We start from the raw sequence: 25,918 nt of genomic DNA, 5'->3' as shown, positions 1-25,918 counted from the left end.
GCTTTCTCCATATCCAATTTAAGAGCTAGCCATCCTTACTTATTTTTAGACTTAGTAAAGAGATTTAAAATCTCATGAACCAGCAAAATATTATCTTGAATAGCATGGTCAGGGGCAAAAGCATTCTGGTAAGGACCAATAATTTTCTTAAGAAAGGGCTTAAGACGAGCAACTAAAATTTTCGAAATTGCCTTTTACATAGTAGTACAAAGACTAATAGGTCTATATTGACTAGCTTTAGAGGGATAATCAATTTTAGGAATCAATGTAATAATTGTATGATTAAGCTCTCTTAAAAGAACACCATTAAAGAAAAAGCATTTAATGGCTTTACATATATCTTGTCCTATAATATTCCAATAATGTTGAAAACACTTAGGGCCATAGCCATCTGATCCAGGAGCCTTATAGGGCGACATGTCAAAAAAGGCATCTTTAATTTCTTCATTAGTAATGCGACTTGTTAAATGAAGATTCTCTGTATGAGTAATAACTGGCTCAATCCAAGGAAGAGAGATAAATCGTCCCTGGGGATGTTAAGACTTAAAACGCATGGAAAATTCTTTATAGAAAAGATTAGTAATGTCGGATTGAGTATCAACCCATTGGTTGTCATCATTTTGTAGTCTGAAAATTTGTTTTTTACTTGAACGAAATTTCATAGTCTCATGAAAAAATCTAGAACTACGATCACCTTTACTTAACCATAATTTTCGAGCATACTTAACCCAAAATTTTTGACCAAAGAGAAGGAGCTTTCCTCGTTGACGAATAAGACGTGTAAGGGGTTAGCGAGTATGGAAATTATATGGATAGAGAAGCAACTGAGCCTCCACTGAGAGCAATTTAGTCTGATTGAGCTTTAGCTTAATTTGAACATTCCCAAATTTAGAATGATTCCAATGTTTTAATTCGGTTTTAGCATGCTTTAGCTTTTGCAAAATACAGTAAAAGCGGGAACCAATGAAACGAAGCTTCCAATTTTTAACAATAATTTGTTGAGCTTCCATATCAGAAGTCCATGCATTTTGAAATCGATAAGAGGATAATTTTGGGGTTGATCTATTATCCGTAACCAAAACAATAGGAGCATGGTCAGAAATGGAAAAACGTTCATACAAAACAATTGCAGAAGGATATAAGGAATCCCATTGAGGACTCACAAAAGATCTACCAAGGCGTTCATATATGATATGCGAGTTGGTTGTACGTTTCCATGAAAATGGGTTTCCCAAGGGGTTAACGTCAATAGCTTGAGAAAATTGAGCAAATCTTTGTAGAGGAAAACACTGGGCAACAGTAGGGGATTTCCCACCGTTTTTATCAGCAAGCAAAAATAGATCATTAAAATCTCCAATAATACACCAAGGTAGAATAGAATTAATGCACAGCTCAAAAAGCTCGGTCCAAAACAGCCTTTTTTGAGAAGTTTGAGCTGGGCATAAATAGCAAATAACATAAATACTTGATCCATAGATAAATCATGAATAAGAAGAGACACAAGTCGATTTTTTAATTGAACAATTGTTACATCAATTATCCACATACCTCCACAGTGACCCTCTGGATTAATAATATGAACAGATTCATAACCCAATGATTTGCTTAATCTATTGCTATTAGACGGAGAAACCATAGTTTCTATAGCTATAAATATATCTGGGTTACACTTTTTCTTAAGAAATATCATTTCGCCAATTGCTTGCGAATGTTTGGCCCCTCTAACATTCCAACTAATGATCTTCATATATAAGACAAAAAAAAAAGAGAAAAACACATCAAACAAGAATGCAGAATTATACAAGTATACTACAAGCCATATGGCAAAAGGATATGGGACATCACACCAGAACACACATATGGTTGTACAATAGATGAAACCAAAAACCAGGCCTTTAAGAAGACCAAATTCATAAGTTCCATAAGGAACATAAAATTCCAAGTTTCGGAGAGGAACAAAGTGCAAGACAAAGTTAACAATTTGACTCCAAAGAATCAAACTAATATTAACAGTAAAAAGAAACAAAAAATAAATCAAACAAAGAGGGAACAAGTTAATGATCGAAGTCCAAGATAGAAAGACCGGACAAAAAATAGAATTAGACCATAGTAAAGTAAAAAACAAGGACTAAACTCCAAAAGGTAACCAAAATACCCAAACACAAGAAGTCTAATAAAAATCCAGAGACATACACATACCCATATGATAGAAAAAGAAGGAAGCCAAAAAAAGATAAAAAAATAACTACCACAAATCCAAAGCTTAATCAGTGAAAGGAAGCAAATGACATAAGGGAGGAAAGAAAATACACCCTCAATAGGAAGATGATGGTGAGTATATAGAAATGGGCATAACAAGTAAACAAAATATAAAAATAAACTCCCAAATATATAAATCCAAGAAGAAACCCAAAACAACCACAAACAGAGGAGAAAGTCACAAGATGATTTTACTAAATTGAAATTATTTTTGTTGATATTTTATTTCATTGTTTCTCTATTACATTTCTTTTTAAAGTAATTGCTTTTTATTGAACTGAAATTAAACATACCAAATTGAACTTATTTATACTAAACTGAAATTATTTTTACCATATATTATATCTTTAAGGTATAGTGCACAGAGTCTTATTATACTTATTTAGTAACCCTTAAATAACAAAGTACAACACTGACAAAGTAACAACTATAACACTAACTGGGTAACCTCTATAACACTAACTGAGTAACCTTATATTATGATGGTTCTTGGCTACACATATAAAATTGGTACCAAAATCTATATTTTTTCTTATACTTAGGGTGGTACATATACACTATACATGACTCATATAATTATTTTTGTATATGCATTTATTTGTTTCTAGTATGCCAATTTATATACGATAGATATATAAAATCATTCTTATGCAAACTTAGGACTAATATAATTTATAAAGTTTTCTAGCTTCATTAAATACATAGATTTTATATATAGAGTGGTAAAATATAGGATAAATATATCTTTTCTATAGATTATATGTATGACTCTATATCTTTTAATAATATTCTACTTAATAATATATTACAAACTATGAAAAAAGATAGAATATTAAATATTATAAAATATATTGTATATTTTAAGGAATAGTATACTTAGCTTGAGTGATAGATGAGTGATCTATATATTCAATACGTATAAATTATATTGAGTTCCATACAAAAATATAAATAAAAAATTTTATTTCTTAAGATTATGTATGTAGGATAAAAAATTATTTGCTATAATTAAAGTATAAAAATATTATTCAACATCTTTTACAAAATTAATTCGCTACTTAACACTACCCTCGCTTTCCCGAGCTCTATCCATTTACAATTCCTAAGGTAAAGTGGAGGTATAATATTACGTAGTATATTTTATTAATAAAATTATTTATAAAATTAGTGTATTTGAGTGATAAACTACCTTTAATATATAGTTAATTATATTTTTCCTAAGAGTATACCAAATGGATGACCTAAAATTCTTGGTCATGGATATTATATAATTTTTTTCTCTTTTCACTCATCCATGACCAAGACACATGACCAAAGACTCCTAATGGTTGACAAAAAATATTTTGGTCATGATTTTCTCTCTCCTACTTTTACCATACAAACACCCATTTCTTTCTTCCAATAGTATGTAACCACTTGTCAATTAATATATTCATGACCAAACTTTTATCTTGGTCATTACAAAGACCCGGTCATCAACTTCTCTCATCCCTTTTTTTCTTTCTTTAATTTTTTTAATATAAAAATTTCTTTCTATCTCCTCGCGACCAGGTCATTGGTCATCCAATGACCACCCTCCAAACTGTAATATAATCTTAACTAAAATATTCAATATTCATGTATAAAATATATCAGATTTTATAGATTATGAAGATTGTTTTATAATATGCAATTAATAAAATCTTTGACAATAATATACATTATAATAATAGACAACCCAAATAAAAAAAAACCCCTAAGATAGGGACACGTAACAGCCATGGAGCTAGTGACACATGTCATTCATGCCGTCTGTGTTAGTATTGTATTATTGAATTTTTGCACAAACTTTTGGACACTTAGTAGAAAATAAATTTTTTATATACATTATGTTGTAATATGCAAAGAAAAGATTATATGTTATCATATAAAACAAAAACAAACAAAAATAATAAAAAAGGAAAAGAAATTTTAGGCGGTAATTTTTTTAATGAGGTGATGACATGTGTCAAGTGTCATTTTAATTTTTTATTTTTTTTTTTTGGGGATTTTTCATTTTAATTCACCTTTAGAATATAACTAGCTTAGATCCCGTGTATGCACGAGTAATTAATACTAAATTATTTTTTTACTTAATTCAAAATCTATCGTAACTAAAATTTAATGAAATCAATTGACACATAAGTATATCTTGCATTTTTTGAATTCATACTAAGGCCCTGTTCTTTTGAGCTTCTAGGCAAAGCAGAGCAAGGGTCAGCAGAGCAGAGCATATTAAATTTGAGCAGAGCTAAGCAGAGCAGAGCAGAGCCGAGCTGAGCTGAGCAGAGCCGAGCAGAGCAGAGCAGATTTCTACATTATTATTAATACTATTATTAATGTTATTATTTTTAATGTTGTTATTATTATTATTAATATTAATATTTTATTGTTATTAATATTATTATTGTTGTTGTTGTTGTTATTTATTATTATTATTATTATTATTATTATTATTATTATTATTATTATTAAGTGCATATACGATATATGTGTACCATATTTAACATCAGTTAATAGTAGAAAGATAAAAGACAATGGTTTACTTAATTTTTTTAACAAAAATTTTAAAATATAATGATTTAATGAGTAATAATAATTTTACTTATAAAATTGTCGTAATCATATATTTTTAAAACTAAAATAATAAAAATATACAAAGTACTACTTGAAAACAACCTCTTTTTTTTTTAATTCTGAAATTGTATGGAAAGATTTGAAAATTAATTCAACTCTATGAACTAACAATCAATACCCACATAAAATATTTCCACATATTATGATTCTACTATCTAATGTTTATAAAAAAATTGTTATTAATTGTTATTATTATTATTATTATTATTATTTTTAGAACGAATTGGTATAATTATTAGAAATTATTAATTAATAATACTATTAAATATTAATTAGTAATAGTTTGAATTATTAAATATTATTATTGATAATAATTATTATTAGTGATTAATAAATATTAATTATTATTAACATTAATAATTATTAAAATTATTTTAAATATTAATAATTATTATAATTATTCAAAATAATAAATTGTTAGCATCAATACAATATTAATTATTATTATTAAATATTAATTATTGTTGTTGTTATTATTAATTATTATTTGAAAATAGAGCAGAGCTGAGCAGATTTCTTTTGAGCAGAGCAGATTTGATTTGAGTAGAGCAGACCAGAGCAGGGCTCAGCAGAGCACAGCAGAGCAAAGCCGAGTATAGCAGAACAGCTCCAAAGAACGGGGCTTAAGAGCACTATCAACAATGAGCAAAAAATGGTTTCCTCATTCTCTCTCTACCCACTTTCACTCTCTTCCAACTCATGAGCATTTTTGTGATCATATTTTTATCCCACCAATGATAAAAAAAAAATTTCTTCCCCATTCTCTCTCTACTACATCTTCTCTCTTATTTTTACTAATACCCTCTTATATTTCTCTCTACTATATTATTTTTAATTCTTTTTTTACTTGCCTTGTGGATCCTACATGGTTACTATTCATCTTTAAAAATGCTCATCCTATGAGCAATTTTCATTTTTCTCATGAGCATTTTTGCTTTTGCTCATTGATGTAAGTCATTTTTGTTTTACTTTCACCCAAAGTTTTGCTCATGAGCATATTTTTTCTCATTGTTGGGATTGCTCTAACATAAATTTTAAAATAAATTATTATGTATAAAATGTTACTTTTAAATTATATTTATTGATCTTTTTTCCAATTGTAGATTTGTTTTAATATATAAAGTAAATTTATTTTTATTTATAGTTAATGATATATCATGTACATATCTTGTCTTATATTTTAAATAAAAAAATTATTAGATTCATCCATGGAAATAATATATACTATTAATGATTAGTATCAACTATATCAAAAGAGAAACTTGTCATCAAATAAAAATTATAAGAGAATTTGGAGGAAAAATAGGCGGGAATTTTTTTAAACATACATTGACGTGTGTCGTTTGATATTCGTCTTTGGTATAAGTTTATTGATAATAATAACAACAATTATGGATAGATTATTGATTTGAGTGTATATGGAGATTTAATATGAATGAATAATTATATTAGCGATATATGAAATAATATTTTGCAATAATATTGATAGAAAAATGTGAATCGTTTTTAGTGTTTGACAAAAAAAAAACAATAAAATAGTGATAAAATAGGAAGATTATATTTTGATAGTATGGTAAATATATTTGAAGAAGATTTGATAAATATAAAATAAAAGTGGTTTGGAAGGGAAAATACAGTAGTAGGAAGTGACACGTGTCATTCTTAATGTCTATTTTAGTATTATGTTATATTATTATTGATGATTTGGTTTCATTCAATTCAGTTTAAAATAAGGAGAGATGCCTATGTTTTATACAGTACTCCCTCCGTTCCCATTTGTTTTTTTACGTTTCTATTTAGGGTGTTCCTTTTTATTTTTCATATTTAGGATATTTCCTTTTTAAGTCATTGGTATTAGACAAAATTACCATTGATTTACAAATTAAATATTCAATTGCCCTTCACTTTTCATTTGCAAATGTACCTTTTATAATATTTTAATGGGTTTTCAATACTCATCATTACTTTCTCTATCATCTCTCTTCTACTTTTTGCTAACTTTTATTACTTTCTCTCTCTTCTCTCCTCTCTTTCTTCACCTCACATACACTACATTTTTTTTTCGGAAATTTCATGAAATGCCCCTGAGTAATTTTTTTATTCACCAAGTACCCATCAAAACTTTCAAATTCACCAAATACCCATCAGTTACTGTACATTAGCATTTAATGCCCATTTACCTAACTGATGTTAACTCCCCGTTAGTGCGTTTTTACCATTATGCCCTTAATTAATGTGTGCGCCATTTTCTTCTTGACTTCCTAATGAAGACCAAAAGTCTTCATGTTTCCCCTTTCGCATCATCTCTTTCTCTCACTATCTCTCCCATGTTCTTCATTCGTTTTCCACTGAAATTCTGCACTAAATTCTCTCATAGAAGGAGTTGCATGGTCTGGTTTTGGGAAAAGTGGGAACCCAGGATAAAATTGGTGTTTTGATCGGGCAAAAAAGGTGGATTCTTGAAGGTGTGATAAACGCATTAGGTTGGTGAAAGCAAATTTGAAAAAATTCCAAGGGTGGGCTTGTGTAACAACAAGTAAGGTAAGTTCTCTTCTATCATTTTGTATTTTGAAGTTTAAAGTTGCGATCTTTTGTCAAAATTTTGCACGCAGTTTAGGGTTTGAATGGATTTCGGAATGAGTTGTGTTTATATGAAATGTTGTTGCATTTATTGATATGATTACTTTGTCAATTGATGTTGGAATATCGTAATTGATTTTGGTAGATTTAAGTGATTTTGATGATCTAGGGTTAGGGTATTTGAACTGTGTTATTGATTTTCTGCTACCGTTTAGTTTAGTTTTGTTTCATTTATTTTCATTTGTGTGGAATGTAACTGGTGATTTAATATTGTATATAGGATGAGTGGAGTATGGTTGTTAGTCCATGGTAAGAAGGATGATAAGTCTCAGGATTTTGATGTTATGGTTGAAGATACTGATAAGTGTCACCTAATGGGGTTATATGAAGATATGTTTGAGTGCTCAGTAAAACAGAATGTGTTTCTACCAAAATTCTTTTCTTTGTTTGTTAATAAGCCTAGGACAAATAGGAAGTTGGAGCTTAAGGATAATGTTGATATGTTGAAAATGTGGGAATGTAACCAGGGTAAGGATACTATTGAGATATGTGTTGAGGAAACTAAAGAGCCAGAGATTGTATTCCAGGCTGCTGAAAAGGGGTGGCAAAGAAGATTGAAGGAAGAAGCTGAAAAAGGGCAGAGGGAAATTGAAAAGAATGAGAGGGAGGCTGAAAGAGTGCAAGCTGAGATGGAGTTGTGGGAGCAGCATCAATTTACTGTTGCTGTTGAGGTTCCAGTAGTTAGTGCAGAGGACTTGGAGGTGGAGTATGTGAGAGTGTTTAATACTGCAGAAGCTGATGAGTGTTTCACAGGAAGCTCTCAACCTCAACCCTCACAACCTGAACCTGAACCAACAGGACCGACCCACACTTCATCGCCTACAACCAAACAGCCAACTAGGAGACATAAAATGACACCTAAGAAAAAGAAAACAACACCAATAAAGAGCACCAAGCAACTAGCAGCTAACCCAAGAACAGAACAGCAACAAACACTAGCACCTTGTCCACCAAGACAGGAAACACCACCACCTCCACCACCATCTCCACCAAGACAGGAAACACCACCATCTCCATCAAGACATGAACCAACACCACCACCACCTCCACTTCCACCAACCAATACACAACCAAGCTCATCTTCTCAACCAAAGAAAAAGCACAGAGTTAGGCCTTCCAACTGGAGAGTTCCAAAGAGTAAGTCCTCTATACTAGGGAGAGGTAAGGGAGTTGAGAGAGTGAGAAGGGAGAATGAAAGCAGAGATGTGCAGGTGAGTGATCGAGTTAGAGAGTGATGATAGTGAGGATGATGATTATGTACTTTCTGATGTTGATGAAGATAATGAGAATGTGAGTGACCTAGACTTCATTGAAGATGAGGAAGATAATGTTTTAGATGATGTTGAAGACTTGAGAGGGAAAAGGTTTGAAGATTATTTAGATGGGAGTCAAAAGTTGGATAAGTTGTATAAAAATGGGAAAATTTGGGCAGGAGTAGAGTTTGGTTCTATAGTTCTACAACCATGGTTGATTTTTGAGAACAAGGCTCAATTTCTGGAAGTATTTAGAGATTTCTGCATTCAAGAAGGGTTTGTAGTGATTGTGGACAGAGCTGACAGCTGGAGATACACAACAAGGTGTGTGGTTGAGACTTGCAACTGGAGGATACATGCTACTGTTTTGGTTGACAATGTTAGTTGGGCCATTAAAACTCTAACTGGGGAGCACAATACATGTGGCAGATTGGAAGACAATCCCATGTTTTCAACAACCTGGTTATGTAGACATATATTGCAAGATCTAGAGGCAAATCCTGAGATCCCAGTAGAGTCACTATAGAAGCTTTGCATGGAAAGATTTAGGTTGAATGTGAAGAAAAGGTTGTTCTACAAGGTTAAGGTAGTTGCTAGGGTTCAAATTCATGGTGGGTTTGCTGAGAGCTATGCCATACTGCCTAAATATGTTGAACAATAATTAAGGTCACAAACCCAGGCTCTTATGCACTCATAACATGGACAACAAACACTGGCAACTAAGCACCTCAGTTTAAAGCTTGCTATTTTTCCTTTGCTGCATCTGTGAAAGGATTTCTTGGTGGGTGTAGGCCCATAATTGGGATATATGGAGCCCATTTGAGTGGTTACTACAAAGGGATTATGTTGACTGCAGTTAGTATTGATGCCGACAATGAAATATTTGTGATTGCATATGGGATAGTTGACACTGAAAGCACTGAGAGCTGGACATATTGTAACACCCCCAAATTACTCTCTAATATTAATAATGATAATCCAACTTTAGGGAGTATCCTGGGAGTATTACCGCCACGTGATTACGTAAGGCTTAACAGAGTTTTGCAGCGGAAATCAATACTTATCATTCATTAATAATAATAATAGTAGTAATAATAGTTTGATACACTTTCAAGGTAACTATACTACTAATGCTATGTTTATTAAGTTAAACTAGGTGATCACCGCCCATCATTCCTGTAGACACCTAAAAATGTCTCCCCAAAACCAAACCCGATGATGAACAACCTTTCACCGCTATTATTGGTCGGGTTTAGTATTTAATCCCGAGAATGCTTAAAAATCATATTTAATCAAATTCGTATTTCTCAATAGTCCATGGATCAGTCTTGATGTTTGGTAAAAGCATAGTTTCAATTTCAGCCCAAAACCCTTTTTTATTTTATTGTTTTATTATTTATTTTTGGCCCAGACCTTTTATTTCTTTTTAATTATTTTCTTATTTTTAGCCCAAAATTAATAAATCAGAAAATGGCCCGAAATTATCAATCGGCACTTAAAGGCTGAATGAAATTAGGGTTTAAAATGAATTTAGACGGAAAAAATGACAAAACTGTCCCGCGTCACGGCAGGAATTCCCGCGTCACGGGATTCACTCCCTTCTGACGGTATAAAATCCCGTGACACGGGAAACCTGATGTGACACGGGTACAGTATGTGTCTTTTCAGCGTAAACCCTAACGCGTTTTCTTCCCCCGTTTGTTTAAAAATATCCCGCGTCACTCAACATTGCACCGTGTCACGGGAACATTTCCCGTCTGACGGGAAAATTTACCGTGTCAAGGTACAGTTTGCCGTGTCACGGGATACTGTTTTAGGGTTTTTGTCATTTTAGGGTTCCGTGTGTTCCCTCGGCACATTTCTTCTATAAATAACCCCTCATTTCTGATGTACGGGGCATCAATTAATTCTCTCATTTTCTCTTCTATGCTCTAGCCTAAACACTAGCCTACCCTTCTCTCTTTCAAAATACCTTCCTTAAGCACTCCAGGGAGTCCGTACTTTACCCGAGGTTCTATCCTTAAACCACGGCGTGAAAGGTAGAACTGTTTGAGGGTTTGGCCCCAAATCAATTATATTCTATTTTAATTTAATTTAATTCCATTTTAATTATTGTTTAATTAATTTTCCTTGAAGTTACTAACGCGTTTATTGTTTTTTATAGTAGCAAGCAAACAAAATCAAAGTAAGGAATCATGTTCCTTTTATTTCTATTATTTTTCTAACGATTTTATTGTTGGATCTATTGTTAAATTTCTTCCAATATTAATGTTTATTTATTCTATATTTATTGATCACCATATTGCATGTTTAAAGGGAATATGTAATTGAAAATCACGACTAATAAGATACTTTGGACAACCGGTTTAGGTTCCTTTTTAATCTCGTTGTTTAATCGAAGTGATCACGATATTATAGAATTATGTGTGCATTAATATTCAACCAATTTAGCATAATAATAGTTTGGAGCAAATTGAATCTTTGTTTGCATGCCTTTGAGATCGCAGGAATACTTTTCATAATAAGAATCGAGTAGAGGCCAATACGGGCGAATGTGACTCCATGACTCACTTCGTACCATCATCCCCGATCCTCCTTTCGTGGTTCCGAACCATATAGAGTTAGTAATCTCATGGATTATGAATGGGGTGTAACCTTCACGGGTCAATCGTTGTTGCCTATCGTTGTCCCTTAATCGTGGTTGCCTTAAATGATCCGTGAACGGTTTACAAGTTCCTTAAAAACTTGTTGGCGGCTCCCTACTTTATTTGTCCCTAATCGTTGTCCCTAATCGTATATGTCAATTCCCACTTCCTATGAGTGCCAAGCATATTCACACTATGCTTTAACGTAGGCGCACTTCAAACGACGCCTACAATTTGGCGACTCCACTGGGGAGGAATCTTGGTTATTTATCGATTTGAGTGATCGGTATTTAATTGAGATGAGTGGATGAGACTTGAAAGATTCTTGAAAAAATATTCCTGTGATGAATTTGGCATTTTTGCATAAGCATAGACGTTTAACGTCGCATTTAGGTCTGTCCCGTAGGAAAAATTAAACAACTTGATTGCGTACGAAGAAAAACAGGGCACCAGTCAGATTTCCTAACTGCCGTGTCACGGTGCGGTTTACCGTCTGACGATGAACAGCACCGTGACACGGTGGTCATTGCCGTGACACGACAGTCCTTAAATCAGCCCGGTGGCTTATTTTCTCTTCTCACAGTCGACTTCCTTCGATTTTTCTGAAAAACCGTATGTGTTCTACATACATCTTAGCCCCAGGGGATTTAAGCTCTATCAACCCAAAAATGCTCATGGCAATAAGGGTTCATCCGAGTTATTAAATCCACCCAAACCATGGAGTCGAGTTCGATTTCATCACAAACTCGCGGAGCCGCCCGTTGGCATACACCCTCAAGGGAGGCTGCCTTGCTAACGCGTCCAAACTCTTAACCATGGTACCCTTTTAACACCCAAAGCTTGACCATAGTCGAACGTAGAACTTGACCATAGGTTGAGAACTTTTTGCATCATCGTGACTAAATGCGACGTGGTTTATTTGGTACTAACCCACATGTGTTTGTTCATTTTGTTTTTGGACTAATCTATGACCGAGGGTTTTTATTTCCACTTAGTAATTAGTACAGACCATAAAATCGATTAAAATCTGGAAAAACGTCACAAAAGGCCTGGAACTGAGCACCCTACCGTGACACGGTGAATAGTGCCGTAACACGGGACTTTCTACCGTCTGACGGTGGACTGTATCGTGTCATGAAAGTCAGCACCGTGGCACGGTGCCCAGGATAATGTCCCGGCAGTCCATTTTTGGTTCTGTGTGCGTACGTATGTGGTTTATGTGTCCAGCTTGGTGTCATGTATAGTTGTACGGTCATAACACGTGTCCATAACCTCACTTAATCACTCACAAGTCGTGTCGAGTTCACACACTTTTCCTCGAGTCATACACTATTTTGTTCGTGACCGTACATTAGGAAAGTCTTGCGTCTTTTTTCCGTTTTTTTTAGGAGTAAGTCGGATGGTATCCTCCCATACATGCTTTCTTTGTTTTCAAAACTTTTTTTCTTCTTTTCCTTCTTATTTTCCGGATGGTCAAGGATAAGTCTAGTCATTAAATGTGCGTTTATTTCAATGTCACAGCACTTGGTCAAGAAGCAGGGGTAGACTATTACGGTTTGAGTCGCTACCTCAACAACCTAAGAGGCGTACAAGAAAACCACCACAAGCATCCCCACGAGATCCATCTCCCATTTACTTTCAACCAATGGCCACTAAGGAAGATATGGAAAACATTAACCATGCCATTGACAGGTTATCTACTATGATGGAAGCACTCACTACCAGGGTTCACACGGTAGAGAAAAACAATCAAAGCAATGCCGCTGTAGCTTCGATAGACAAAATCAGAGAACAAATGAGTAAGATCTCTGAAGAGTTTACCTATGTAGAACAACCTGCCACTTCTCTGAACATAAGGGACAGGCTCCCTGAGAAAATTTCCACTGCTGACATTCCCAAGTTCAAGCCTACTGATAACCCTATGTTTCACTTGAAAGCCTTTTCTGCAACCATGGCTCTTAAGGGGTTAGATGTGACACTCTTCCCTACTGTGTTCCCTCTTTCCCTTGAGCATGCCTGTCAACAATGGTTCTACTCTCTGGAATCCAAGCACGTTGCAACTTGGGAGGACGTTACTGAAAGTTTCATGAACCGTTACAAGTGTAACATCCAAACCAAAACTTCTGAACGTGAACTCTCCATTCTCAAACAGAAAGAGAATGAAGGCTTCACTACTTATCTAAGCTGGTGGAGGGAAACAGCTGCACTGTTGGTGGATCCTCCCAAGGAGAAAGAGATGGTTCGCCTATTTATTGCAAATCTGACACATAAGTATAAGCAACACTTGAAATTCCTGCCACCGAACACTTTTGAAGCTGTGTACGATATTGGGATCAATATCGAAGATGAACTAATGAAGACTGCTGGTAGCAACAACAATAATAACAACACTTGGAAAAACAAGAAGAACGACATTCCTTCTTCTTCGTCTTCCAAGCTCAATAATGCTACCAACAATGTCAATATCAATGATGTGCTGGCTCTTAATGCTGCCCCTCAGAGATTCCAAAGGCCAAGGAGGGTTTACACGCCTTTGGGAATGACTTATGATGCTTCTTTTGATCGCTTGCATAGTCAAGGACTGATTATGCCAATTGGATCTTTTCCAGAACCTCGACCAGAGAATAGGACTGCTAGTTATGATCCCAATGCGCATTGCAAATTCCATCAAGGCAAAGGTCATACTACTGAGAAGTGTTGGAAGTTGAAGGATGCGATCCAAGACTTGATTGATGCTAATCAGCTTCCTGTCCCTCCAGGGGGCAAGAAGCCTAATATTCAAACAGGTCCTCTTTCTGATTCTTTGGCTATCATGGGAGATGAAGTCTCCTTTGATCCGTCAACACTCATCCAACCTGTGGATGAACCTTTACCGGAAGTTGTTTTTATTTCAAGCTGTGAAGAAGTTAACGGAATTTGGGATAGCGATGATGAAGACGTCTATCTCAAAGACATAGTTTGTTCATCTCTTGGCGCTGTCAATCTGAAAGATAGCGAAGATGTTTTGGGGGACCCTGAAGTCAAGGTTCTCACTAGAACTGGAAGGTTACAGCAACCCACTCCACATACACCTCCACCACAAGCACAACCAAGAGTCGATCCAATCGACCCTATAAGCAACGATGTGATCAAACAATTGCAAAAGACCAAGGTGGAAATGAATGTTTGGAAGCTGTTAGCTACGTCTCATGAGCATCGGAAGGCTGTGATGAATGCTGTTGTGAAGATAGGAGTTGATAGTGATATGACTCCTCAAGGACTAGTCAGCTTTCTCACTACTGAATTGCCAAGTCCTAGTAACTTGATTTCCTTTTCTGACAAGGATTTACCCCCAGAAGGGGATCAACATAACAAAGCCCTACACCTTAATGTGGTGTGTAGGCAGATGAATGTTCCCATGAGCCTAGTTGATAATGGCTCAGCAATCAATGTATGCCCGTTGCGCACTGCTAAGAAGTTGGGCATAAAAGATGAAGAAGTAATTCCCTCTACTCAGGGAATCCAAGCTTATGATAATACTCGCCGTCAAGCCGTGGGTACTATCATGTTGAATATCACTACTGGAGCCATTGAACGTCGCACCAAGTTTCAGGTGGTGGACATCAAGGCTTCTTTCAATCTATTGTTAGGTTGCCCTTGGCTTCATGAGTTAAAGGCGATCCCATCATCACTGCACCAGAAAGTTAAGGTTGTAGTTGGAGGAGTTCCGATCACCATTGATGCTTCTCCCATGCGTATTCAAGTCATTGATACCCCCATCGTTCATGTCGAGCATGATGAGGAAGATGAGGATCTCTGGGGGTTTTCTCTAGAAGATGTGCTTATGATTGAGGAATATGAGAAGTGCCACCTCGAGTTTGACCTCTATTCTAAAGACAACATCAATGCGATTATGAAGAAACAAGGGCATTTCCATGGGATGACCCTTGGCATCAAAAAGAGGATAGCTGAACTTTGGGGCCATCCAGGCTCGTTAAAGAAGGACACCTTTGGCCTGGGATTCATACCAACAAAGGAAGATATGAAACAAGCTGTGATCAAGATGGTTGCTCGGAATGCAGCTCGAAAAGAGAACAAGGAGATGGCTATAAATCCCTATCCCCTCACGCTGAATGGTCAATTCGTGAAGGAAGGAGAGGACTTCCCATGCTACGAATTTCCTGAACCTCTCATCTACAAGGGGAAACGTGAACCAGGTTTTGAGGTGTTCATGGATTGTAACTTCATTAAAGAAGGTGATGTCTCCTCAATAGCTGAAGAACCAACCAGCCCAGCTTCCGATGATATGAGCATTAATCTTCTTTTCGGGTTGGAAAAGAATGAACCTAGGCACACCAACAATGACGACTCTGCGCTCATTCAAGCGGTCGTGTCAAGCAAAGATTTTGATCCTTCGGAGTTAATTGCCCCAGTTGATAGTGCTCTGAAAGGATGGAGCAAGACGGTGAAGGTTACCATGCCAAATGGAGAAAAACTTGAAGTAACCACTAGCGAAGGCCCCATGTTTGATGAACCTGAATCGTCTGGGTCCGAGTTCGAGTTTGAGTCTGTTAATGAACCCCTAGGATCTAAGGCCGACCCCCTTTCTGCTATCGAGTCCTTTTCTGTAGTTCTCCCTAGTGTTGAGCCTCTTGTTGAGTCTTCCCTTTCTAATTCTAGTGAGGTTGCAGCTGACCTTGCCCTCCTTGATTTAATAACCAATGATTTCAATGAAATGAGTACCTTTGCTTACGATGTGTGTCATGCCCCCAACCCTGATCAATATTGCTTTGCTAATGATAAAAATGACAAAGAAATAATAAAAGCAATGGAAGAACATGATAATAAAACGACAATTATTGAAGATACAGAAACAATCAATATTTCCAATGATACGACTACCAAAGAAGTAAAAATTGGATTAACACTAAGTCAAGAAGAACGCGAAGAGTTAATTAACTTACTTAGTGAATTTGTTGATGTATTTGCTTGGTCTTATCAAGACATGCCAGGTATTGACAGGGATATTGCACAACATACGATACCACTCATTCCAGGTATGAAGCCCGTCAAGCAAAAGTTGCGTCGTATGAAGCCGGATGTGGCTCTCAAGATCAAAGAAGAAATCAGAAAGCAACTAACTGCAGGTTTCATCAAAGTGTCCAAGTATCCGGAATGGATAGCTAATGTGGTTCCAGTCCCAAAGAAAGATGGAAGGGTCAGAATGTGTGTTGATTACAAGGATCTCAACAAAGCAAGTCCAAAAGATGGGTTCCCTCTACCTCACATTGACATTCTGGTTGACAACACAGCAAACCATGCACTTCTTTCCTTCATGGATGGTTACGATGGATATAACCAAGTGCTTATGGCCGAGGAAGACATGGAGAAAACCACATTCATCACACAGTGGGGAACATATTGCTATACGGTAATTCCATTCGGGTTGAAAAACGCGGGTGCCACCTACCAAAGAGCAGCCACAGCATTGTTACATGATATGATGCACAAAGAGGTGGAAGTCTATGTTGATGATATGATCGTCAAATCAAAAGATCGCCCATGCCACATCATTGCACTTCGCAAGTTCTTTGAAAGACTCCGCAAGTACAACATGAGATTAAATCCAGCAAAGTGTGCATTCGGAGTTACATCAGGCAAATTTCCTGGCTATGTGATCAGTTCTCGAGGGATTGAAATAGATCCCATGAAAGTCAAAGCAATCATGGCCATGCCACCACCCAAGTCTGAGAAGGAGATTCGAGGCTTTATTGGAAGATTGCAATACATAAGTAGGTTCATATCCAAACTCACGGCGATATGCGAACCTATATTCAAAAAGCTCAAGAAGAACGTTCCGGTCACATGGGATGACGATTGCCAAAAAGCTTTCGATAAGATCAAAGAGTACCTGTCAAACCTACCTGTGCTAGCACCAGCAATGCCTGACTTTCCTCTTCGACTCTACCTTACGGTCACAAGAGAAACGATGGGGGCAATGCTAGCACAAGAGATTGAAAGCAAGGAGAATGCAATCTACTATTTGAGCAAGAAGCTTCAAGGATATGAGACACGATACACATTACTTGAGAAGTTGTGTTTCGCACTTGTGTGGGCTGCACAGAAATTAAGGCATTACATGCTTACTCATACAGTACATGTCGTGTCCAAGATGGATCCTCTCAAATACTTGTTCGAAAAAGCAACACTCAATGGTAGGTTGTCAAGATGGATTGTCAACCTTGCTCAATTTGATTTGAAATTCGTACCACAAAAGGCTATCAAAGGTTCTGCGGTCTCTGACTTCTTAGCGGACTTTCCACTTAAAGAAGTTGAGAAAGAAGAAGATGAGTATGATTTCCCTGACGAAGATCTACTTATGACTGAAGATGATAGATGGACGCTCTATTTCGATGGAGCTTCGAACCAAAGGGGGTGTGGTGTAGGGGTCTTTCTCGTATCACCCAGTGAAGAGCATATCCCAATTTCCATGAAACTCGACTTTAATGTCACCAACAATGCCGCAGAGTATGAAGCATGAATTTTGGGATTAGAAACAGCGGTGGCCTTGGGAATTAAGAAGCTCAGAATTTACGGTGATTCATCATTAATCATTAACCAGATCTCTAAGAGATGGAAGGTGAGAAGTGAAAGTCTCGCTACGTATCAAGCTCATCTGGAAACTCTCACGGAGCAACTAGATGAAGTGGAATATACGTACTTGCCTAGAGAAGAAAATCAGTTTGCTGACGCACTAGCAAAGTTAGCATCAATGGTGCGCATTCCAACAGACACGATCAGGATGCCGCTAACTATAGAGCGAAGATATGAGCCAGCCTATGTTCATGCACTTGATGATGAACAAGAGTCACAAGAAGAAGATGAAGAACCATGGTATATGGATATCTTTAACTACGTGACCAAGGGTGAATACCCTCCTAACACTGATAAAAGGGCACGCCGTGCTTTGAGGCTCCTGGCCTCACAGTATGTGCTCATCAGGGGAGAACTCCACAAAAGGACTTCGCTAGGGAGAAATCTCTTGTGCATAGCTGGGAAAGAAACACATAGGACCATGGAAAACCTTCATGCCGGAATATGTGGAACACATATGAATGCTAAGATGTTATTCCAAAAGATTCAACGACAAGGATATTATTGGACTACTATGGAGAGAGATTGTCACGAATACGTCAAGAAATGTATGAAGTGTCAAGTCTACGCAAATTTGCAGCACGTTCCACCTTCGCTTCTTTACACATACACTTCCCCATGGCCTTTCTCTACTTGGGGTATTGATATCATCGGCAAAATAACGCCACCAGGACAAGGAGGACATGAATTCTTCCTCGTAGCAATCGACTATTTCACTAAGTGGGTCGAAGCTGCCTCATATGCTAAATTAACAGCAAAACATGTGGCTCAATTCATTGAGAAAAATATCATATGCCGCTATGGGGTACCTCACGAAATGATCAGTGACAATGGGACACACTTCCAAGCCCAGTGCGCAGAATTATTAAAGAAATATCATATCAAGCATCACAGATCATCACCCTACAGACCACAAACAAATGGTGCAGTCGAATCAGCTAACAAAAATGTGAAAACTATCATCGAAAAGATGACGGAAAATTATAAGGATTGGCCGAGCAAGCTACATTTCGCCCTTTGGGGGTATCGAACTTCTGTTCGTACATCAACGGGGGCTACCCCCTTCTCTTTGGTCTATGGAGTTGAAGCCGTACAACCAATAGAGCTCGAAATCCCCTCTCTACGAATTGCATTGAAAAGCCAATTAGATGAAGTCGACTGGATTAGAGCAAGATATGATGAACTAGTCTTACTTGACGAAAAACGCTTGGCAGCTTTGCATCATGTCCAAACCTACCAACAGCGTATGGCACGACATTTTAATAAAAAAGTGAAGACTAGGAATATCAAGGAAGGTGATTTGGTACTTAAAGCACTTCGCAAAAACGTGCTCGATCCAAGAGGAAAATTTAGACCGAACTGGTCAGGTCCATATATTGTCAAATTTATTTTGTCTGGCGGAGCAGCACAATTGGTAGACATGGATGGTAATGGGTTCCACAACTTAACCAATTTGGATCAACTCAAGAAGTGTTATGCCTAGTTGCATGGGTTCATGACCCAATAGAGCTACGTTTGGCCTGATTCCTTTTTAAGGATACGTAGGCAACCTCTCAAGGGGGCCTGACCACTTTAAAAAAAAAATCCCTTCTTCGTCGACTAAATATGGCACACAAGGCAGAAAAACGCAACAAAATTACAAAGGAGAATCCACCGGGACACGGTAGAAGCCACCGCGCCACGGTATAATCTACCGTGACACGGCAGAACCCACCTTGACACGGCAGAAATCACCGTGTCACGGTAGAAACTACCGCGTCACGGCAGATCTGTTCTTTGATTACTAACGCTGCGCCACTCAAACTGCAACCGCGACACTCCAAATTTTACCGTGACACACTTTGATTAACCGTGACACGGCAGATTTTTCCGTGACACAGCAATGCGATGTTGTAAATTTTGTTATTTTTGTTTCTTTTCGAATACTTTATTCGACAATTATTATTATTCTTCCATTGCGTCCGACTTCTTGACTCGGATTAAAAAAAAAAAGTCATTGTAATTTTTAATTAAGGCAAAAATAAATATGCTATTATTATTGAAATAAATGTGATTACAATTATTGGCATCATACGCCTTATTTAAAAATTAAAACTTAAAATCATAAAAGCAAAGCAATATTGGTCTAATCCTTCTTCTTTCGAAGCCTCATCTTTCTTTTCCACTAAGTCGGCCTTCACCATTAGTGTGTCCCTTGTAGCCCGAACCGTCACACCTCTTGTCGAACTCTCACCCCTTTCATCCCTCTTATAGTTCTTAGGTTGCTTTTCCCTATAAACCATATTTTCTTTACCCTTTCCTTTCACATAAGTTTTCTTCTTAGGCATTATAGGAGTTTTAAACTCAATTCCTTGTGTTCTTGGACCAAGACGATCTTTAGGGGGCGCCTTCTTACTTCCAAATTTACGTGATCCAAACCTCTCCCTTCTACTTCGAGGATTCAACCATGCCTTGTATGCACTAGATAAGGGGGAGGAGCTTGATCACTCGCAGAAACGGTCCACATAGGCCTTGCAATCCAATAGAGCTCATACTTGTGAACATTACTTTCATGCAATGATACTTCACGGGGACTATCATTATAGCGTGGAATTACTTGTTCAAGTCCATATTGTCGCATCACTCGAGAAGGAAAATAAAAAGTCAACTTTGATATACTAGGAATACGGCAATACGGTGTATCATGCGTCCCAACCATCCTAGTAAGTCTCCACCAAGGCACCACCCATCGAATGGAAAATTCTCTCTTTGCAAAGAACACCTTCCAATCATCATACGACATGTTTGCAGAGTAATTTTTCTTCTTTCGGACTAGATCATTGGGACCATATTTTTCAATATCGTCGGGGGCTTTAAAGAGTTCTAAACGCCCCATCAACATAATCTGCAAAAAAAAAAAAAAAAAAAAGGGAGTCAGTTCCGTAAAAAAAAAAAAGCAGATTTTTCCACCGTGTCACGGGAGATCTTTACCGTGACACGGTGCCTGCCAGGTGTCACAGGAATTAATCAGAGGCCGTATTTACCTGCAGCAATACTAGAGAGCCCTTCCTGATGGCTTTCCGGTCAAATTTTGCTTCGTCAAGGCCGCGCAAAGTTTCTCCAAGACAAGTTGGCATAGGGGATCTTCCAGATTCAACATGTTCAAGCACAGACGCTAAACAAGCATGTCCTACCCTACCGTTTGCAAATAAAAGCTTGCTAAACATGCAAAAAATATAAGCCCTTCTACGGTATACATGATATGACTCAGAGACAGGGCGATTAAAATATAAATTTGCAAGTTTTTCTAGATCTACTTCATTACCGCACACAATCCTATTCAAATCAGGATATGTCAGATTCAGATGGCGTTCAAAATCATGGTAATAGTATTCGCGCAGAGTAGGCATGGCAACAAGATTCCTAGCAGGAAAGCCAAAGATGGCACCAAATTCCTCCGGCAGAGGGCAGAGTTCATCATAATCAAACTTAAAGCAATGAGTTTCTGGACTCCAGTAATCTAAGGCTGCCCTCAGAAAATCATGTTCAATCGCGACATGTCTCAGGGCTAATAAACCTCTCACATAAAACAACTCCAATTCTCTTTTGTCAGCATTAGTCAAAGAATATGACCAATCACGCAATATGTTATCAAAATTCTGAGACATTATTATTGAAATATAAAATTCTAATTATTTTGTATTTTGTAATCATGCATATCATGAATTATGGGTCGTATTTTATAGGCGAAAAGGGTCAGAACGTGGAAAAATTTATCAAGTTACACGCGTATAAAACGCGGCTGTAATTTTTTATCACCGTGACACGGGAATATCCACCGTGACACGGGAATTCCCACCGAGTCACGGGACATCCTACCTTGACGCGGTACAATAAAACGTGTCACGGTGCGCACGCGCTTTCTATTTGTTATCCTTGACCTATTTTTCCGGATATTTTTATTTACCGTTTATCTTCCACTCTTGTTTCGAGAGTTTTATTCCCAATAAAATTCCCCCTTTTTGTTTTATTTTATTTAATTTTTTTTTGGGGAAGTTTTTAAACTTGCTCCATTTTATTTTATTTTATTTTTTCCTTTTTATTTTATTTTATTTGCTTCTTTTAGTTTTATTTTATTTTAGTTTATTTGGGGAAGTTTTTAAACTTGCTCCGTTTTATTTTATTTTTTCTTTTTTATTTTATTTGCTCCTTTTTATTTTATTTGCTCATTTTCATTTTATTTTATTTTATTTTATTCTATTTTGGGGAAGTTATTAATCTCGCTCCATTTTTATTCTGGGGAAGTTGTAAAATTAGCCTTTTTTCTATCTCTTTTTTCTTTTGTTTTTTTTTTTCTTTTGGGAGAAGGTCGGTACCCTCCACTTACGAAAAATAACGGTATTTTTTCGCGTCGTTAATAAACACACAGTCACACACAATCAGTCTCAAGCACACACTAACATACACATTAAATAAAATCAAAAGCATAGAGTGTGAATAAAATAAACAAAGTAAGTCATAGTACATAGTTAGTGTCAAGTGTCATCAAGCAAAGTACAAATATAAACCCTCGGTCAAAAATCTCTAGAACTAGTATCAGTATCATCTCTGTTTCGGGGTTTTTTGTGATTTCCTCGGATACTGGTCGCGTTCTTCTAACAACGAGACGTAGACACCTGCAAAACAACGAATATTCCGTTTATCGGAATATTCGCCTCCGACGATCAAGTTAGAGATCGGAAATCGGAAAAGCTAGAGAGAGAAAGTAGAGAGAAGTTAAAGATCTTTAATGCTCCATTTTTTGTTATGTCACAATCCACCCCTCCCATCATAAATGATTGGTGTATTTATAGGGGTGGGAACATGTGCCCCTCTAGGGTTTGTACCCTAGAATTTCGTGACGTGATTGGCTGCGCAATCAAGGGTCGCCACGTGTCAAGGGGGGGCGCAGTTTTACGCTTTCAAGGTTTTCTCGGGATTTGGGCCTGATGTAATTAAGGCCTTTTTCTCTTTCTGATGTTGTATTAAGTACTAAAGACAGCTGACACGTGTCACCCTATCAGGAGGACACGTGTCGCCCTCTCATAGGGCCACGTGTCGCCTTCTTATTGGGCCACGTGTCAGTATGAGATTGGGCCATGTACTTGGGGTATTTTTACCCTAAACATTTGCCCCTCAGAGGGGGTGGCTCGTACACTTACTGGCCGCCTCCTCTGATCTTCCATTTGGACGTCCATGTACTCTGGGTTGGGTTTACCTCCAATCTGCCCTGGACGTCCATATACTTTGGACTCAAAACTCTTTTTGCTATCTGGACGTCCATATATTCTGTTCTGGACGTCCTCGTAGTCTGGAGTGAGCTTGTCTTCTTGCTCATTTGGACGTCCATACTTTGTACTGGACGTTCTCATACTCTGAGAGAGGCTTAACCCCTGGTTCATTTGGACGTCCACATACTTTGGACTGGACGTCCTCATACTCTGGGAGGAGCTTATCTCCTAGTTCATTTGGACGTCCACATACTTTGGACTGGACGTCCTCATACTCTGGGAGGAGCTTATCTCCTAACTACCCAGAGCGTCCACAACACTTAAAATGAACGTCCTTGCTTTTTGGTCTAGACGCTCTCATACTCTGGGAGGAGCTTATTTCCTAGCTACCCAGAGCGGCCGCAGCAGTGGGACTGGACGTCCTCCTATTTTGGTCTGGACGTTCTCATACTCTGGGAGGAGCTTATTTCCTAGCTACCCAGAGTGTCCACTGCGTTTGAAATCGATTGGGCGTCCTTGATTTCAGGCGTACTCTCTGGTTCTTTCATCATGCTTCGTACGTCTAAAATCTCCCTTTTGGACTAAATGTCTGGGAACTGGGCGGACGCATTTTCCTCTTTAGATATTTTTAAGTTCTGGAGACTAAGTGTTGAAGGTGTAAATCTCTTGAATTTGTGACTCAACTCACTTTGACGTGCCGTCAATTGTCCGTCTGGGTTTCCACATAAGTTAACAGAACCCTAACGTCATTCCGTCTCTTTCTTCGAGTAATTTCTCAAAAAATTACCGTTTGAATGTTTAGGCGGGAAAGGTGGTTTTACCATTTTGTCCCCATAGATTCATTCTATAAATATAGGAAGTGAATTCTCATTTTCACACTTTACCCAATTGTGAATTCTAGAGAGAAGTCAGAGCATTCTAGTGAGAGAAAGTGATTTTCCCCTTAATCTTCAAGAGCGCCGCCGTGAGTTTGAGTTTTCCGGGCATTTTTTGAGTTTTCCGGTCAATCTTCAAGAACACCAAGAACACCTTCAAAGTTTCAGAACGTACAAAGGTAGGCCGTCTACATTTTTCTCTTTTACTTTTAGTTGTGTTTTCTTTTTCTTTACTTCAATTCTGGATCCATACTCGGCTTCGTCCGACTCTCCTCATGAGGCCGGCCGTTCGCCTGGGACTGAGGAGTCTAGAGTGGACGGAGAAGAGTTGTCTCCTCCTTGGAGTGAGTCTATGTCTAGTGCGTACATACTCACCCCCACTTATTCTTCTCTGTCCCCACAGGCAATGGCTAGAACAATGCGTACGCGCGAGCGTCATGCGGCCAGGAACCCAGACGGTAGTCTGGTTCACCCTAGGGTCCCTTATGACCCTAGTAATCCAAGTACAATGGAGGTGGAGACTACCTCCACCACCCAAACAACGACCGCCTCCACTAGCTCTTATCACTTGGCCGTGGAGGTCACATCTTCTTTCGAGGAACGCCAACAAGCTCAAGGCGCCTCGTCCACTCCCATCCCGGAACTTAGGTTCCCTCAATTTGCCAGCTCAGTCATGGATGAGGCCGAGCTGGTAGCCAGCCAAGACCATCCTTCCAATCCTGGGGCGGACGCTGCTGGTTCGTCTGTCCCCGCATCTTCCCAACGTCTGCTCCAACTGGGCAGAACAGACAGGCCAAGGACGGGAATCTCAATTAGAGAGCCGTCTTTTCTGCCTCTTCGTAGTGCCCCTACTTCGGCAAATGAGGCGGCCGCTGCCAAGGATAAGGGCAAGCGTCCCTTAGTTGAAGAAGATGCCTCTTCCCCCATGGGCGTACTCAGCTCTAGAGGCCGGAGCTCGGCCGAGGCAGCAGACCTTGACAGGGTACTGTCCTCAGAGTTTGGTAGCGCTCCTTCTCACCTGGTGGAAGAAGAAGAAGTTGAGAAAGAGGCCGAGGGTGAGACGGCCTTCGCGAGGCGACGGCCGAAGAGAACGTCGCCAACATAGATAACTTCAGAGACCCGTACGCCTGTACGGTGGGGGAGACGGCCCTGAAGTTCTTGGGCCATAAATTCGAGCAGTACAAGGAATCCCTCCATCTTGGGGAGGGGTTTGAGATTCAGGTTCCCAGGAAGGCCATTGCTGTGGCCACCTGGGACGATGAGAAGCCGCGTAAAAGGGCCTTTTGCGTGTACAGGGCCGCTTTGGATGTGGGCCTTCGCTTCCCTCTTCATCCTTTCATCCAGACGGTGCTGGACGAATACGACATTGGCCTTTTCCAACTGACGCCAAACAGTTGGTTAAATGTATTTGAGTATTTGGTGACGTGCATCTGCAAGGGTTTCACGCCAGACTTTGCTGTTTTCTGCGAGATGCACTCACTAACACGGCTGGAGAAGGACACGGACGGTTGGCTCGTCTTGAGTGCAACCAGGGACTATATGGTAGTGGTTGACCGTGTCAGTAAGTGGAGGGACTGGAAGCACCGTTTCTACTGCATCAAGACTAAAGATGCGGAGTTCAACCTTCGCATGAATAGGTGCTGTCCGGATCCCATTCAACTCGGACGCGGGGATCACAAGCCTGACAAACCGCCCATCCATCCAAGCCA

At 38.2% G+C, this 25,918-nt stretch overlaps 1 protein-coding gene across 1 annotated transcript; it reads right to left on the bottom strand.

Annotated features, from left to right (window-relative positions):
* Window positions 1–788: 788 nt before the first annotated feature.
* Window positions 789–1,690, bottom strand: LOC145613930 (uncharacterized). Its single transcript, XM_081668964.1, has 2 exons — window positions 1,549–1,690; window positions 789–1,435 (listed from the first exon to the last, which is right to left on the bottom strand). The coding sequence occupies exons 1-2, from the start codon at window positions 1,688–1,690 to the stop codon at window positions 789–791; spliced, it is 789 nt and encodes a 262-aa protein (XP_081525090.1).
* Between the last annotated feature and the right edge of the window lie 24,228 nt (window positions 1,691–25,918).

The sequence above is a fragment of the Chenopodium album genome, chromosome 25 (assembly GCF_948465745.1).
Source record: "Chenopodium album chromosome 25, dcCheAlbu1.1, whole genome shotgun sequence".
Lineage (NCBI taxonomy): Eukaryota > Viridiplantae > Streptophyta > Magnoliopsida > Caryophyllales > Amaranthaceae > Chenopodium > Chenopodium album.
Note: the sequence above shows the minus strand (reverse complement) of the source record. Positions and strands in the feature narration are given on the sequence as shown.

Bases quoted from the DNA above. Each gene is read 5' to 3' on its own strand.
- LOC145613930 (XM_081668964.1), bottom strand. From the start codon at position 1,690: ATGATATTTCTTAAGAAAAAGTGTAACCCAGATATATTTATAGCTATA. The intron at 1,436-1,548 runs GTATGTGGATAA...ATTTATGCCCAG, and splicing joins TCCAGAGGGTCACTGTGGAG to CTCAAACTTCTCAAAAAAGG.